Source organism: Periplaneta americana, chromosome 6 (genome assembly GCF_040183065.1).
Source record: "Periplaneta americana isolate PAMFEO1 chromosome 6, P.americana_PAMFEO1_priV1, whole genome shotgun sequence".
Classification (NCBI taxonomy): domain Eukaryota; kingdom Metazoa; phylum Arthropoda; class Insecta; order Blattodea; family Blattidae; genus Periplaneta; species Periplaneta americana.
This window is the reverse complement of record NC_091122.1, coordinates 141,651,670-141,671,392: the sequence shown is the minus strand read 5'-3', so window position 1 is coordinate 141,671,392 and position 19,723 is coordinate 141,651,670. Positions and strand designations below refer to the sequence as shown.

Below are 19,723 nucleotides of genomic sequence, written 5' to 3'. Positions count from 1 at the left end.
TGCTATTGTATAATTCACATCTTTTTGCTAAAGAAAAGTGTGAATTTTGATATTATGAGCCATTACAAAACAGATACTAGAGCAGCATACAGTCGTCAACCAGCGCAATACGTGCTTTTTGATATTGGACATCCAATAACGTCAACTCTAATTCACAGTACAATTATGGTGTGCTTTACTGTAGTGATTAATACTAAAACACTAGATGTTGAACATATGTCTCATAAAATGTATTTTTCAGTCTGTACAGAATGTTTTAATACTGGCATGTTCAATTCGAGGTGGTAATCGTATTCCTGCCTTTGGATTAGCAATGATAAATCAAACCTTTCAAACTGTGTGCAATCTTCAAGCAATCCGAGGAAATTTCTCCAAAATTGTAGCAGCTCTTACTTCTCTCTTACACAAGGTTATAACTACATTACTATGAAATTAATTTCTGCCTTTCGTATTTAGTAACAATTATTCTGCATTTCATTTCATATTGTTACGAACAGTTGTTCTAGAATATTACATCTAAATTTAAAATTAATTGCAGGCAAAAATATGCGAAGTAATTCCTCTGGAGGATTTTAAGGACAATCTATATATGGCGATACAATCTTTATTAGAGGAATTCAAGTCGAAATCGGAACTCATGGTATGGTTTTTAATTTATTCACATTGAATAATATACCGTAGCTACAATGTATAGTCTTATATATATATATATATATATATATATATATATATATATATATATATATAATAGGTTTATTTTTAAAGTAGAGTTATTGAGAGATAGTAGTATTCAATGGCATTATGAATGTAGAATAAAAGAACACGTTCAAGAAATCAAAATTTCAGATAACACAGAAGAAGAATGGAAGAATTTAACAGATCTATTTTAAAGAAAGCTGCATTTGAAAGTATTGGCCTAAAAGATTCTAGGCCGAAGAGAAAAAGAGATATACTAAAATGAGATGAGAATATCAAAAAGGTGATAAATGATAAACAGGAAGCACATCTCCGATTTTTATAATGAAAAAAACTTGAAGATAAAATAGAATATATATATATATTTATTCTACACGTGTGGCGTAATGGTTAGTGTGTCTGGCCGGAAAACCAAGTGACATGGGTTCGAATACCGGTCAGGGCAAGTTACTTGATTGAGGATTTTCCGAGGTTTTTCCTCAACCAATAGCCTATGAGCAAATGCTGGGTAATTATTATTGCTGGACCCCAGACTCATTTCACCGGCATTATCACCTTAATTTCATTTGGACACTTAATAACCTGAGGTGTTGATACAGCATCATAAATAACCTAGTAAAAAAATAGAATATAAAATAAAGCGAGCAATTGCAAAACGGAAAACGAGGAAGCGACACAAACAGAAATGGAATGATTTTGTTTCAAGATTTTAAAGAAAATAAACTCTGAGATAAAAGAAAATATTGTTATAAATCCTATCCCAATCTCTACTTAATAACTTAAAAAATATAGGCCTTTGGTTCCAGAAAAATATGCCTCTTACATTAACGAACTCCAACTACTTATAACGGACTCATTGCAGAATATAAACGTTCAAAAAACGGAAAAGCTCCAGGTGAAGATGGTTCAAATATAGAGCTTTTTAAATGTGCTGGAGAAGAATTTATTTATAGATTTTGAAAATTCTTAAACAATATTTGGGCAGGAACAAAATTCCCAGAAAGTTGGCAAAAGGCTATTACTGTATAATACCCATCTATAAGAAAGGAAACAAAAACAATGTGACGAAGAGCATGGTCATAAAAAATACAGAAGATAAACTTGCGAGTTCTAAATGAGGCAGTAAAGCAAGTGGACAGCTTCAAATATTTGGGATGTACTATAAGCAGTTGCATAAGCTTCTGCCAGGAAGTCAAAAGGAGGATAGCAATGGCCAAGGAAGCTTTTAATAGAAAAAGGAGCATCTTCTGCGGACCTCTGGAAAAAGAACTAAGGAAGAGACTAGTGAAGTGCTTTGTATGGGATAGAAACATGGACATTATGACGAAGTGAAAAGAAATGACTAGAAGCATTTGAAATGTGGATATGGAGAAGAATAGAGTGTGTGAAGTGGACAGACAGAATAAGAAATGAAGCTGTGTTGGAAAGAGTGGGTGAAGAAAGAATGATATTGAAACTGATCAGGAAGAGGAAAAGGAATTGGTTGGGTCACTGGTTGAGAAGAAACTGCCTACTGAAGGATGTACTGAAAGGAATGGTGAACGGGAGAAAAGTTCGAGGTAGAAGAAGATATCAGATGATAGACGATATTAAGATATATGGATCATATGAGGAAACAAAGAGGAAGGCAGAAAATAAGAAAGGCTGGAGAAAGCTGGGTTTGCAGTGAAAGACCAGCTCTTCGGCAGAACACTAAATGAATTGAAATGAAACTTTATCAATTCAGGTTATAAAATCTATACAACCATAATCAGAAATAAATTATCAGATCTTTATAAAGATAAAATTATTGAAGAACAAACTGGATTCCAGAAAGGAAGATCATGTTGTGATAGCTATTTCACTATGAAGATTTTAATAGAAAAGCATAGAGAGTTTAATATCGAAACACACTTAGCATTTATTGATTTCGTAAAAGCATTCGATAAAGTTAACAGAAATAAACTTTTAGAGATTTTATGCTGTGATAATGTACCAAACCAAATCATTTTTTCCAATTATAATTTATATCAACAAATGAAATTGCCATAAGAACTGAATGCGGAACTACTATCTGGACTTCAATAAACCAACGTGTTAGACAAGGGTGTAGTCTTTCCCCCTCTTCTCTATTATATGAACCATATTTTGTACATTTGGAGGCTAAGTCATGACAGAATTCAAATTAATCGAAACATGTTTCTTGATGCATTACTGTTTGCCAACGATCAGGTTCTTGTCACTAAAACAGAAGATGATCCACAAAAAGCCATTTATAATCTACAAATAATCGCTTCAGATTTCAATATGGAAATCTCAACAGAGAAAACAAAACTAGGCATTTTTAGGACAAGATTCAATTCTAAGTTCATGATAAATAGTAAACTAGTTAAACGTGTCAATTCATTTAACTATTTAGGCTATAATTTATCTTACTTTACTGATGACGATATGACAAGCAAAATATATAAATTTATAAAAATCACTGGAATAATTAACACCATCTTCAAACCCTCCCAAGTTCAAAAACATACGAGGCTAAAAGTCTATAAAACACTAGCACGACCAGTTCTGACTTATGACATGGACAATCAGAAAAGCTGATGAGAAAAGGCTAATAGCAGCTGAAATAAGGTTTATGAGATGGACAGCGATATGCTCATTGTTCGAACATCGTAAAAATGAAGACATACTGAAAGAACTAAAAATAGATCCCATAGTTCATTTTGTTCAACAATATAGACTTCAGTGGAAAAAACATGTCGAAAGAATAGATCACACTAGATGGCCTAGACAAATTCTTGCCTATGTACCAAGAGGAAGGAGAAATTTGGGAAAACCACGAAAACGCTGATATGAGACTGTAACTGATCCACTAGGTCCATCACATGAAGGACATGATGATGATTATGTATGTCTTTCCCTTCCCCCCCCCCCCACTAGATATTATGGTTATTATACGATGTTAAAATATATATTTTGAATACATCTTGATTATATTTTTAACTTATATATATTTACGGTAATATACTATATTAAGCCACCGGCGTGACTCAGTCGGTTAAGGCGCTTGGCTGCCGGTCTTAAGTTGTGCTCACGCGCGGGTTTGATCCCCGCTTGGGCTGATTAACTGGTTGGGTTTTTCCGAGGTTTTCCCCAACCGTAAGGTGAATGCCAGGTAATCTATGGCGAATCCTCGGCCCCATCTCGCCAAATACCATCTCGCTATCACCAATCTCATCGATGCTAAATAACCTCGTAGTTGATACAGCGTCGTTAAATAACCAACTAAAAAAAAAAAAATACTATCTTAAGTACACAGTAATGACCATTTTTTATCAATTTCTGGCTTCAATTAACTCTTTCAATGCTCGAGTGTTAAAATGATCTCCAGTAAAATCATGAATATTTAATGTAACAAATCAAAACTAAATTATTTTTTTCAATATCAGTCTAGTAATAGCAAATGGAGGTTTCCTTCACAACTGCAGATAACGTTGGTGACCTCAAAGAATGGCTTGGAAATTCAACAGTACCTTGAAGAAACTGTACAGAATATGAATATTGCAAAGCTCAGAAAAATACAGGTATGTTATTCACAAATATACATTTTTCAACGAATTGCAGAAAGAATAAAAGAATACAGCATCATCTAAAATATTGGGAATCCATATATTTTGGAAAAATAAAATATAATAATACCAGTAATAATAATAATAATAATAATAATAATAATAATAATAATAATAATAATAATAATAATAATAATAATAATAGTAATAATAATAATACTTACTTATGGCTTTTAAGGAACCCGGAGGTTCATTGCTGCCCTCACATAAGCCCGCCATCAGTCCCTATCCTGAGCAAGACTAATACAGTCTCTACAGTCATATTCCACCTCCCTCAAATCCATTTTAATATTATCCTCCCATCTACATCTCGGCCTCCCCAAAGGTCTTTTTCCCTCCGACCTCTCAACTAACACTCTATATGCATTTCTAGATTCGCCCATACGTGCTACATGCCCTGCCCATCTCAAACGTCTGGATTTAATGTTCCTAATTATGTCAGGTGAAGAATACAATGCGTGCAGTTCTGCGATGCGTAACTTTCTCAATTGTCCTGTAACTTCATCCCTCTCAGCCTCAAATATTTTCCTAAGAACCTTATTCTCAAATATCCTTAAACTCTGTTCCTCTCTCAAAGTGAGAGTCAAGTTTCACAACCATAAAGAACAACCGGTAATATAACTGTTTTATAAATTCTAACTTTCAGATTTTTTGAGAGCAGACTGAATGGTAAAAGTTACTCAACCGAATAATAACAAGCATTTCTCATATTTATTCTGTGTTTAATTTCCTCCCAAGTGTCATTTATATTTGTTACTGTTGCTCCAAGATATTTGAATTATTTCTCCAATAGAATAATAATAATAATAATAATAATAATAATAATAATAATAATAATAATAATAATAATAATAATAATCCCTCATGAATGTCAGTTGGCCTCTTTAGATGAACAAAATGAAAATTATCTCTGATGAACTGTTGAGTTATTGAACCATGTCGAAACTAGACAAATAGGTAACATAACACCGACATTTATATTAACACAGTGAAGTAGTAGTTATTACTTGTTCAATAACTTAACAGTTCATCAGCAATTATATAAGCATTAAAAGAGTGTAATCAAGAATGAAGAAAATTATCTGTCAAACATTTGAAAGACTTCCATGTGAAAATACACAAAATTACAAATTCTTTTATCGGTATTTCTTTACAATTGCGTTACCATGTTAAGAGATAAATGTATTTACTACGTACTTGGCTTCTAATCGAGTCATATGTACTGTTCACAAAAGAAAAATTGAGCGCCAATAACAATTTCACACTGAAATGACGGTGGAAAGTTGTTGTGAAAGTGGAGGCCAGTGGAGAAGTGCAGGCAGGCAGGATCACTCTGTCGAGGTGCAAGGAGTAGGCGACAGTAAGGGGCAGCACATGAATCTCATTTCAGTGCATTTTCTTACTGATCACAGAGAAAAGGCAAGATTTTGTAAGATCGAATAGGTGACAGCATGCAATACTTATTCCACTGCCTTCCATGTAAGGCACGTCTCTGATATATGACATACTGTATGTGTGCTAAAATTCATTCAGTTTATCCAAGGAACCAGTAAGTTCTTGGATAAAATGAAATATCTCACTGACTATTATTAATATAACATTACAGTAAAATTTCAATGTTTTTCTTTAACAGGTATTGCAATTACCAAACACAATGGAAAATCTGATCTGTGAGAACAACACAATTGACTTAGAGCAAAAAGGTAGCACTCATTTCGTCAGAGGTTCAGAATTTGTAGAGCTAATTAAAATTAGAGAGATAAAAAAGGACCTGGAGAATATTTTTAAGACTTGGCTCCTGGACTGCGACATTGATCGTGAACATCTCCGCATAATTTTTCCTCATTCAACTGATGTACATGATTTCACATATTCGTTAATCAAGTGTGACATTGCCGAATGTCTCATTAATCCTTTATCTTTACCTTTTGGTCATCGTTATCAGATTCAGACAGATTTCTGTAGCATCCAGCTTGGCGGAAGTGGAATAACTAAATCTATAGGTACGTTTAAAACATGTAATTTATAAAATATATAATTTTAATGACATATGCCATTTTTGTTTGTGTAAAAATAAGTAACTTATTTTCAACGTAAATCAGGTAAAGAGATGGGAATGGTTATCGACGAGGGAAAGACCAAGTACATGGTGGCAACTGGTGGAAATTTAGGTGGTAAAGCAGACAGTATACAGATAGCGAATTATAAATTTGAAAGGGTCGACAAATTTAAATACCTCGGATCCTTGGTTACAAATGACAATAACATGTCTAAGGAAATCTCGAACAGGTTGGTATGTGGGAACAGAGCTTATTTCGGACTAAAGAAATATTTAAAATCACATGCCCTTACACAGAAAACAAAAACCACCCTATACAAAACACTTGTGAGATCAACCCTGATATATGGCTCTGAAACATGGACCATTTCTAAAAATGACGAGAGAAAACTTGAAATTTTTGAAAGGAAGATTCTTCGAAGGATATATGGTCCAGTTTTTGAAAATGGATTATGGAGAAAAAGATATAATGGGGAATTATATAGCATGTTTAAAGAGCCCAATATAATAGATGTAATGAAAACCAATAGATTGAGGTGGGTGGGACATCTAATGAGAATGGATGCATCAGAACCTTGTAAAAGAATTATTCTCACAAACCCTCGAGGTCAGAGGAGACGAGGACGACCACATCTGCGATGGATTGATGGAGTGGAGGAGGATCTTGTAAGATTGGGATACAGAAATTGGAGGACTGTTGCACAGGACAGAGACAGATGGCAACGCCTACTGAGGGAGGCCAGGGCTCATAATGGGCTGTAGTGCCAATGATGATGATGATGATTTTCAACGTTGTTTGCACATAAAGTGGTATCTTGTCAGGTCATTAAATTTAATGTGCTGTCCGAAATAAAATGCTACAAGTACTGGTAAAGCTTTGGTATCATCCTTTTCCCTGTCACTTTCACATTTATTTGAATTCTTGGATATACTTGCTGTTCTCTTTAATAATGTTGTTTAGAGATTGTTGTATATATGTGACATGTAGCCTAAAACCATACCTCATGGTTTGAAAATTAAATTTGTTCACGTCCCATTCTTTATATGCAACACACAAAACGAAGTGCAACATGAATGAAAGGAGATACGATGTGTCTGGAAAGCATTGTTCAAATAGACACAGCATGGACTATCGTCTGCAAAAATGTTAAATGTTATGTTTTATTTAACGACACTCGCAACTGCAGAGGTTATATCAGCGTCGCCAGATGTGCCAGAATTTTGTCCCGCAGGAGTTCTTTTACATGCCAGTAAATCTACTGACATGAGCCTGTCGCATTTAAGCACACTTCAATGCCATCGACCTGGCCCGGGATCGAACCTTGGGCATAGAAGGCCAGCGCTATACCAACTCGCCAACCAGGTCGAGCGTCTGCAAGATACTGAGATAAGTAGGCCTAGCTTACATTGCAGCTAGAGTGTATGCAAAACAGTACCTTGTCGACATCATTTTGATGCCAAGATGTTTCGAAAGATGGAAAATCAAACAAGAGCAATAGAAAACATTCTCCCGCTTGCTTTTGTTAATGTTGGTCGATTGCTTGTAAAAGGAATGCCACAGAATGACGCACAAGTTGTGGAGATGATTGTACAAGTTTCAACCCTGAGTACTTGTACCACTGCTCGCAATTCAGAATCCACCTTTGACTTGTGCTGTTCTGCACGATGAAGATTTTTATCCATATCATTATATTGCTTTCCATCACTGTTGCCAGAAGATCGATTTTAGAATTTTGACTTTTGTAGCTGGTTCTTGAATTTGCTGTAACATACACATGCACTTAGTAAAGTACAACCTTTGGACAGATGAAGAGTATTCACTTTCCTCAAGATTCATACGTAAAACCATGAAAATCCATATGTAACACACGAGAGGAAACAGAGATTCGGTGGAGAATCAATGTGCTGGTTGGTATCTTTGAACCAAGTTGGCAGGATCATATCTGTTTCCACACCCAACAGATCAGCTTACTCACGGTTTCTTCGAAATGTCCCTCTGTTCTGTTGGAAGACATTCTCCTGCTTATTTGGAACATGTTGTTTCAATGCATCTGCCAGAAAAGTACTTGACATAATGTTTTCTCAAAGATAGATTGGTAGAAGTGAAGCAATATCTTGACTGCCAGTATTGAATTCTTTGAATTTCTTCTTTTGTCAAGAGCCAGCAAGGTAACTTCGGATCCTCTCTTGACTTCCAAAACTTTACAGACAGAAGATTCAGAATTTCAGCCACACACATCTTGCAAGAAAGTACAGAGAGAGCTGAAAGATGAAAATTATATACTTTTCGTGCCTTTCTCAGAACAATCTGTTTATGTGAAGTTTGATTATGCTTTATTTTGTAAAGTATTTTTTTCCAGTTCGTTGTCCTTATCCTCTTACTTAAATGTACTTATACAAATGCTTGATTTCTTTCTTCTTCTTGTATAAATGTATAGCTCTATCTAATTTTCATTTTTCAAATAAAATGCATTAATTACATAATCTGCATAATACATATCAGTAATGACAGTTACAGAAGGGGGTTCCATGTGAAAATAATTAAAAAGCTTTTGTTTTCGCTTGTTTGTTTAAATTAATATAATGTAAACTAAATGCACGTTCACACTATGCACAATGTACCATTTCAATTTTTATACCTGATCCCCTCTATGACTACACTCATTAAACTTCACAATCTACAACCGATAATATAAATATCATGGCATATATAATTACACTGACAGGAAATGATGTGTCTATATATGAATTGGAAGTGGTTGCTTGCTTATCATCATCTAGTATTTGCCAGTCACAACTTTTTGGTCAACCTGGACGTCTCTACCCTACACAGTGCTGGCATCTAGACTGGGAAGAACACCTAATCAACCGTCAGGTAAATTTACATCTTCTTCTATATGTCCTACTGAACATCACCACTAATGTTTGTATGAATTAATATTTGATATTAGAGGAGAAAAATTCCCTCCGGTGCCAGGGATCGAACTCGGGTCCTTGGTTCTACGTACCAAGCACTCTTACCATTGAGCTACGTTGAAGTTCAATCCACAGCACTGGATCGAACCCCTCTCCTCCAGTGTTTTTCCCTTTGTGACCTGACTCCAAGTTGGGCATGTATGTTGACACTTTTCATATCAAGTCAACTGCCATTATACAAGTAGCGCACTCAGTTGAGTGACTTAGTGGCCGGGATTACACAGTAATATGCACAGTAATCTGTACAGTAATATGCACTGTTGCTAGAAGAATCTATGTAAAGATTATTATTTTTTTGGTCCTACAGAATACATCTGTTATGGTAACAATTAATATTAGAGGAGAAAAATTCGCTCCGGCTCTAGACATCGAACCTGGGTCTTTGATTCTATGTACCAAGCACTCTCACCATTGAGCTACGCCGAAGTTCAATCCACAGCACCAGATCGAACCTCTCTCCTCCAGTGTTTTTCCCTTTGTGGCCTGTTTGTATTGCTTCCCTTGATTCTCAAAGAAGGTGTACACACTTAAAGTTCAAGTGTAAGTTTTAAATATGAAATGTGGGAATTGGAAAGTGTACATTTTAGCTAACAAGCATGATTCTCACAGTTAGGTAAGCTATCTTATATATTATAAGGTAACAGCAACTATACCATCAAGTAGCTCAAGCAGTAGACATGTTTGACTGTTCTGAGGCGTGGGTTCAATTCCCACTTGAGCTTGATTGATCCCCCCCTCCCCGAGATTTTCCTCAACTGTAAGCGAATATCGGCCATTCCCATGGGGAATTCATCATCATAATTGCAGCTTCATAAGTCATGTAGGCTATTCACTGTTGAACAAACTATGTAGACCTATATTGCTTATTGCTCCATCAGTCTCTGTCTCTGGAAATTCTAATGTGACTTGCTTAATTTTGCTATTCGAGGGAGCTTTCATGACATGGCCGATCTATTTTAACTTCTTGCTCTTCATTTTTGCCACAATATCTGGTTCTTTGCATAATGTATGAATTTCCTTATTTTGTAAAATTCTTCACTCATGATTTACTGAATCCTGTACTGGGCCAAATATTTTCATTAAAATTGAACTGTATTAAGATTACAAAAGAAAGTATTGTCATACCAATATTTATAACAGTTTTCATTCCCATAGACTGTTTGCTATAGTATGACGAAATCTTCCACAAAAAAAAAAGAGTTAAAAGTTAATATAGTTAATAGCTATTACCTGATAATGAATAAATATTGAATTTTTACAGATCTATATATCACTTTGCAAGAAACTGCTTGAAAGGGACCAGTACTTGCTCACTCGGCTGAAGGAACATTTCCACAATATGAATGAATTAGCAGGATATTTCATTCTACAATCAGGTACATTCAGGTTAACTTCGTCAGAATAGACAGACTTTTAGATATTTGGAGCCTTCATAACGAAAATAATTAAGTAAAATGGAATGACAATGTCAATAACAAATTTCCTGAACTTTTAATTTCTCCTTTGTACATGTATGAATGAGGAAAAAGAAAACATTTTCAGGAAATAGTGAATAAAATATGTACCGGTAAATGTGTAGGATTAAAATGAATATTTATAATATTATATATTATAATTTAAATGATAAAAGTATATAAAAAAATCATACTGTGACAAAATCGCTATTATCACAGTGATTTTTCCAGAGCTGTCACAGTTCGGAGCTGTGACAGCATAATACTGTCACACCCCACCCTCTACATTTAACAAAACATCACTTAAAATCAATTTTTAGTTGACTATAAATATATATTATATTTTTTTCGAGTGATGTTCTATCCTCGGGATAATTTCAAATTTTAAAGATTGTATTCAATGAATATCATTTCCGTCAATATGATAGTGCTCTTAGCAGTGGCAGCTAAGAGATCGCAGCCATTGAAGGGCTCTGTGATGAAAAATCAAAATGTCAAATAAAAATATTAGTATTTTAGAAGTACAAATAATGCATAGTGATGATATGCACATATCTTACGTCTTCCAGGTGACGCTTTATTCATAGTCATTGGCCGGATTCATTTACCGAAAAAATGCTGCCGCAGAAACTCCTTCCTTCCAGCAGCTGCCACTGGCTGTTAGAATTATTATGTCTTATAATAAGGTCAAGTAGGGCTATTATGATACAAAAAACCAATCTTTTGCTATAATTTTTATCAAAGCATATACAAATTTGAAAAAAATTAATTCATGTGCTCCTTTAGACACATATGAAGGATTCGGAGTTAAATTGATTTTTTTATTTGTAATGATAGATAAAATTAAAATAAAACCAGCATATTATAATAGCCTTCTATGTTGGCTATTGTGATACACCTAGAGGGCTATTCTGATACGGTGCTGTAAATCTGGCCATATTACACAGAACAATGAAGTCATGTTACTGTGATATGACTGAAAGCAAGTAATGGTCTCTTAAACCAAATTATAGTAATTTAGCAATTACTTCTGATGATACACACAGATGCTTAATGTATCACCTGTAAAAGTTTGGTTCAAATCATATTAAATTTGACTAAGATTTAGCAACTTTTAGAGTAATCTCTTTTTCTCCCAAAAATTTATACATTTTGCTGAAACTTTACCTTACTTCAATGCTAGAAAATAGCTGTATATACAATTTTTTTTGTGTGTACTTACACACTTAATAATTTAATTTACTTAAATTTACTTAATTTAATTTACTTAAATAGAATAATAAAATTATGATGCAGTTTGTATCTGAAATAAATTAAAATACGTTTTTAAATAACAATGAATGTATTTTCCAAAGTTGTGTCAAATTTTGCAGTAAGAAGAATGATTATTTAGCTAAAATTGTTAGGTAAATAAGTAAAAGTAAGTCTATTTATATGTAATTTTTTTAACTTATACTGTATTGTAGGTGCCATGCTAACATGTCAATTAAAATCCATTTTGAATCTTGCGTACACTACTTTTAACACTTGAATATAATTAATTGATTGACCAGCGGACTTACTCGTGTTAATTATGTTAACACGAGTAAGTCTGCTAGTCAATCAATTAATTATAATCAATTAAAACATCCCTCATGAGCTGAAAAATTATGAAATACCCCTCAAAAGGTAATAAATTACTTTAAGTTAGAAAACTGATCAACTTAGCCAATTTCTTTCATTATAAACATAACAACATAATAGCCCTTCTAGCATATCATAATAGCCCTTCCCATTCATACACTAATTACTACTAGAATTATCAACATTCACAGCTTTTATTTACAGAAAATTGAGTAAAAGGGGACTTAAAAAATTGTTCTACCTTCACTCATTCAAGAGCAATAACAAAAGTGACCGAGTATCACATCAACGTTTTTTCAAGAAACGAAACTGACTTTTTTTAATACATTTATGAAGCTGATAATGATTTTTTTTTAAACTCTGTTCAATATTGCTCCTTAAAGAGCATAAAACATACTTCCATAATCACAGTTCTAAACATTTTCAAACTGAGCCTTTGATACATTTTAAAGTCTGTATCAAATTAGTCCGACTTTTTTTTTTACTGTATGTGTCACATTAGCCCTACCTGGCTCTACAGAACTGACTTTTATGTGAATTATAAAATATAGGCTATATTTTACACTAGACTTTTTACTATTATTTTTGGAATCACTGAGTTAATTAGTTGATTTCAATGGGAATAAGCTAATTGTGGTTATGATTTATGATAAAAATTGTTTTATTTCCTAGTGCTATTATTGCTAATCAATAATACAGTATTATTTTGTTATTTCAGACGGAAGTGAACTGTTATTGAATGCAGTGGTTTCAGCAGAGCTGGTGCTACCCACAAGAGAAAATGTGCGGTCTTGCACATCTAATGAAAAAATGGCACACGAGATATTAAATGAAATGGGTGATTCCTTGGACAGACTGCCACTTATACAAGAATTTGAACCTTCCGACTTCTCATCAGGTTTATACAGTATGCTTTCTCGAAATTTGAAGCATACTTCCGTGAGTATAGTAGATCACAATGATTCATATAGAACCGAACTCAATTAAATATTATAGACTAGAAATAGTGACATGTATCTGTCTGTCACCTGTGAATGCTGGATACATTGTACTGAATAATTTGCCATTATTATTTTGAACACCAAATGACAATACAGGCACAACAATAGTGCACAATACTGCTTATTTTTTTACAAGAATACGTCTTTATTATGGATCCTTACTGAGTTACTGGATCTTTCTTTGCAACACAACGAAAATTCAGAACAAAATTTGGCGCACAACGAAGGCCCATCAAAGTTAACAATGCATTATTTGGCATGAAAACTAGAACTGACAGGATCCCTTGTTGATGAACGTGGCAAAAATCAGTCACTGATGCCAGAGGTTTATGTAAGGAATTTGTGTACCAGACTAGAAAATTCTTGCAACAACTATTACAAGAGACAAAGTATTCGTATTCAAGTGTCAAAGAGCAACAAAGGAAATAGAACTTCAGTGAATCATTAGATGACACAAAGCGATTGTTAGTCTCTTACATCAATTAATGGTAAATCAGTAACAACTTCTGATGTTAAGTATCAGTTAAAAATAAGATTATCTTGTCAAGATAAAAGTAGCTAGTCAGATATTTTTCTATTCCATGGGTAAAATGACTACCGTACATTTATTTGGGTTTGTAAATGACCAAAATTCCAGAATTTGGGCTACCAAAAATTCTCGTGAATTTCACAAATCACCACTACATTCAGACAAAGTGAGAGTTTTAAGTGCATCATTTGGTCAGAGAACCATCAGTTTCACTTTCTAAATGCTGGACACTACTGCGCATTTCAGGATTTTCATTCAGTATTTTGTACAACTTAATGATGTGCAACTGATACAGGCTTACTTCCAGCAAAACAGCGCAACATGAGACTCTATGACGACAATTCAGCCACCTCACATTTTGCTGGACTGTCAGGCCCAAGCTACATCAGTCACTGATATCTCGGGAAACTAGGAAATAAAACCTAGCAGCATCGCAAAGTTAGTCGCACACTGCAGTCTTCTGGGTTGATTTCCAGTCTATGGGGTGCACAGTGAGCCATTTGTGCCTAAGTGCTTCAGTAGCAATCTACACACTTATTTAGGAAGAAAAAGAAGATAATTCAGAGCTATTTTTTTCTCTTTAATTTACAAGATCTGCAGCCACCACGATCGCCAGACCTTATCAACCTGAATTTTTCTATTGAGTTATCTTAAGAATAAGAAAAACGTTTATCCGGACTGCCTGATGAATAACATAAAAAAATACATTACAAATGAGATTAGAAACACTGAGACACGTTATCCACTAATAAAGCATCATATCTGGCAGAGAACAGTGGTTACTTCCAACATTTATAAGATGTGATGCCCAGGTTATATTCAAAGAAGGTGACTTTCGATTTTAAGCACAGGAGCAGGAAGGAATGTATGAGGTATCAGCTGATATATGTACTTGTACTCATGTGATACTCAGCTACAACATTTAATTTTAATTTTTTATTAAATTATACTTTTTTCACTCACATTATGTTACATTCAAAGTCGATTGTTGCCAACTTCAAGTGACATTACCATAACAAATTATATTTCTGTTATAATGATTAACTGTTATAAGTTAACTATGCATTTCACAAAACATATTGGAATTTTTTTTTTTAAATTGACTGGGGCAAAAGGACTTCATATTCAAACAAGAACTGGGGCAACAGCCTCTCCTGCCCCTTAAAAGTCAACGCTTATGGTTATACTGTGTTCATGAAACAAGATACATCCCCTAAAACTCTGATCTAATACGAAAAGTTTGCTCTGGTTCTATATGCACTACTGAATACTATGGAATATTAACTTATCACATTTAACATCTGAATTATTTAATTTAAATTTCAGTAGATAAACGCAGTTCTAATCATCTGATTAATCCTTATTAACATAGTAAGAAAACATTAATCTCGACAGTGTAGTTATTGAGATTTGATAGCTCGTTTCATGGTTCTGCTATAGCTCAGGCAACTAAGGTCTCATCCCAAGTTTTAACTCTGTCAGTTCCTGTAAGATTTGTTGTGAATAACGCTACTGACTCGTAAATTTTCTTTGAGTATACTTCAGTTTCATCTGCTGTTCTCATTCCAATATTATTCCACTGTTGCAATATCATCACACCACTGATTCTGAACTGCCTCTGGCCTTATCAATGATGGTAAGCTGGAGTACGACCTATTTCAGAATCGGTTGCTGACATATTTATACAGAGTGATTCAGACCACCCGTAACAGTAATTTATTTCGGAAACTAGTGCAGGAAAATTTCCGAGACAAAAATATTTATAACTAAACCACATGTGAATTTTCGCTTGAGATTGATTTCATCAATCATCTCTGACAGGAAGTAGGGTCAATGGCGTATCACTTTAAAATTTCAAATGGGAGTTGGGGTCAAATAGGGCACCATTTGATAGAGCTCTTCAAAACAAACAACTTTATAGGAAACGTTTTTATTAATTCCTACTCTTTCAATGAGAAAACGTACGAAAATGCAATGAGTAATTCGGACCACCCGTAAGTCATTTATTTCGGAAACTAGTGCATGAAAATTTTCGAGGCAAAAATATTTATAACTAAACCACATGTGAACTTTCACTATAACTTGATTTCATCAATCAGCTCTAACAGGAATTAGGTCAGTGGCGTATCATTTTTAAATTTCAAATGAGAGTCGGGTCAAATAGGGTACCATTTGATAGAGCTTTTCAAAAGAAACAACTTTCATGGGAAACGTTTTTATTAATTCCTACTCTGCCAGTCACTTGACCACGCGGAAATATTAGGAGTCACTGACAGTGTTAGAAGAAGAGTACAGGTGTGTGCTGCTCAGAACGGCAGATAGTTTGAAATTAAAAAAAAATAAATAAATAATGGAATTGTCAAGCCTTTCAGTAACATGTCAACATTAATTGTCTTGTTTACATTTTCGTCTTGTAACATTTCTCAATATTGATGACATTGTCTTTTTGTACGTTTTCTCATTGAAAGAGTAGGAATTGATAAAAACGTTTCCTATGAAAGTTGTTTGTTTTGAAGAGCTCTAACAAATGGTACCTTGTTTGACCCGACTCCCATTTTAAATTTTAAAGTGATACGCCACTGACCTAATTCCTGTTAAGGCTGATTGATGAAATCAAGTTATAGTGAAACTTCACATGTGGTTTAGTTATAAATATTTTTGTCTCGAAAATTTTCATGCACTAGTTTCTGAAATAAATGACTTACGGGTGGTCCGAATTACCCATTGCATTTTCGTACGTTTTCTCATTGAAAGAGTAGGAATTAATAAAAACGTTTCCTATGAAAGTTGTTTGTTTTGAAGAGCTCTATCAAATGATACTTTATTTGATCCCGACTCCCATTTGAAATGTTAAAGTGATACGCCACTGAGCCTACTTCCTGTTAGAGCTGATTGATGAAATCAATCTCAAGTGAAAATTCACATGTGGTTTAGTTATAAATATATTTGTCTCGAAAATTTTCCTGCACTAGTTTCCGAAATAAATTACTGTTACGGGTGGTCTGAATCACCCTGTAATGAATATAGTATATGGTATATATTCATTGTGTACTTTGCTTTTCCCACCAGTTTCATTCCACTTTTGCACCAGTATTGTCTCCTGGGTACTACAAAAGCTTTGCTATTACTGGAAAAGGAATTAATAACTAATTAATAAAATGTTCTAGTTATAGGAATATAATACAGAGTGATTCAAAAGTTCGGTGCCATAGAGAAACTCCATTATTAGTGCAGGTATCGAAAAATGGAAAGAAGGGAAAGTTGTTGGAAATATGTAGTTTTTAATCTAATGTGCTTGAATTTTCAACATAGAATGCACTGTTGAGTCTGTACAACGTACGAGTCTCAATGAGAACAGAAAATGCCCTGTTCTTACATGATTCGTCCTTGAAGGGGGCATTTACGTTATTGTAATTATGGTACAGTACTGGGTAAATTACGAATTGATGACAATAATTAGCAGTGTTGCCAATACAAGTTCAGGAAAAACCGTCAGACAAGAATGAGATTCCTCTAAATTCCTATGCTGTCAATGTAAAGAAATATTTCTCTGCCACTGTCAGAAGTTAAAAAAGTAGCTGAACCCTACATTACAATATAAACAATACTAAAATATCTAAAATCCGCTAGATCTAGTGGGATAACCACTAAATTGGCAATACTAAATTAATTAAACCCCAGGAATAATGCACCTACACGGTTCAATATCTCATGCATGCATTCAATCTGGGGAGAATATTGAAAGAATCAAGTTGAAAACGAACATTCAATTAAGATGTATGCAGATTTCGTTTCTACATGGTGCACTGTGTTCAACGTCATCTTCAGTATGTATGTGTGTGTGTATTAATTACTTAATATTAACTATCAATCCAATACTTAGGCCAATTTGATTCTCAAACTTGTGGTTGAACACTCCATAAGCACTCATATTTGCGATAACCTTCAATAAAGCTAATCGTGCTTGCTGCCATTTTCAGTTTAAAAGGTCCACCATCACCAAATGACACAAATTTCAGTTTATTTGCAGCCTCCTAGAACAATCAGCTGCTCGTTACATGCTACTGTTGAATGAAAAACGCACAAGATGCCCACTGGTGATGGGTAGCTTTCAATTCCTGCATGCATTCTCATTTTTAGTGGAAAAAAGCATACACAACTGAATGTATTTCGTTCAATCTTGCATGCATTGTGTATGTGTTGGGTAAGTGCTAGAGTCACCAGGTAATTGGATAGCAAACGATAATACAAACAGTTAGGAGAAGCTGGAGATGTTCTCATGTAACAGACATGAATCAATAGGAAACAGCAGAGGAATACTGCAGGTGGCATCCAGATCAACCTATGCCACATCACTCAATTATTGGTCATTTACTGGATTGGTTCAAGGCCACAGACAGTATTCACTACAAACTACGTTCAGGATGGCCATGTACAACAAGGAGCCACAATCAGCTGATGTACTAGCTAAGTTGACAATCAGTCCAACATTGTCAACAAGGAAGGTGGCAGAAAAATACAACATCAGTCGTGCATCTGCACTCAGGATACTATCCTCCAAACATTACCATCCCTATCACGTACATTTTATACGTGATGACTTATAGATGGGTCGAGTTCTGTGAGTGGTTTGAAGAAAGATGAAAACACAAGCGGAACCTTGAAGCTGATGTTCTGTTGAGTAAGGTGGCCTCCTTCCATTTGACTGGAACATTGAATATACATAATGCTATGTAGACCTGAGGATAAATTTGTGGTACGGCATACATGGGGATGTTCTCATTGATCTCATATTTCTGAATCACAGACTCATGCTGAAAGATATACACATCATTTCAAGATTACACTGTTGTCTTATTTAATTACCTGTCCTTGGCACAAAGACGTGGATTTTTCTTTCAACAGGATGGAGCAACCCCACACCGTGGATGGATACTTTACCAGTGGCTGGATAAGATTATCCCTCGGGATTGGATGGGCCGATGTAGTCCTGTAAAATGGCTGTCTAGATCACCAGATCTGACGCCTCTGGGTGGACCTCAAGTCTAGTTATACAAATAGGTCCCGAACAATAATTGAACTGCAGGACATCAGAAGAGCTTGTGCAGAAGTAAAACCTGCAATGTTACGTAATGTGCGCAGTGTTAGATGTGCCATCTACAGGATGACAGCCAATTTGAATACCATCTCCATTAGTGTGTATGCAAAACAATTCACGGAACATGAAGTTGCAGTGGTACATGTTTCAGTTTGTCATTGTACATGTGGCAACAGGGCATTTTCCATTCTCATTGAGGCTTGTACCGCTGTGTAGCCTCAAAGGTGCATTCTACGTTTTCGAGCACATTAGATTGAAAACTACATATTTCTAACAACTTTCTTCTCTTTCTCTGCATTAATGACAGAGTTTGTCTATGAAGTCGGACTTTGAATCACACAGTATAATGCCGATAATAATTGAAAGTAAAAAATGCAATGATTGTAAATATATTAATTTATTTTTATGTACAAAATGTAAATATAAGTGCATATATACAGTTTGAATAATTTCATGTGATTCTGTTTGAAAATATCAAACATTAATGATTCTTTCTAAAAAAATATTGCAGCGTGACAGTACTGAATTTCCAAATGAGAGTTCTACATATAATACTGTGATAAGCGATCATCCTGCACTTGATCCTGCTTCATCAAGTGGGAATCAAACACGAGGAAACAAGCGCAAAAGAGGAGCTAGCAGCATTAATGTGTAGTTATATTGTAGACATAAAACA

The 19,723-nt window shown here is 34.6% G+C and overlaps 1 protein-coding gene across 1 annotated transcript; it reads left to right on the top strand.

The window, feature by feature from the left end:
- Positions 1 to 542: 542 nt before the first annotated feature.
- On the top strand, positions 543 to 14,110 carry LOC138701846 (meiosis 1 arrest protein-like). The gene is made up of 6 exons (XM_069829170.1): positions 543 to 640; positions 4,128 to 4,262; positions 5,941 to 6,310; positions 9,093 to 9,241; positions 10,604 to 10,718; positions 13,138 to 14,110. Exons 1-6 carry the CDS (start codon positions 590 to 592, stop codon positions 13,404 to 13,406), a joined length of 1,089 nt encoding a protein of 362 aa, XP_069685271.1. The 5' UTR covers positions 543 to 589; the 3' UTR covers positions 13,407 to 14,110.
- The last annotated feature ends 5,613 nt before the right edge of the window (positions 14,111 to 19,723 follow it).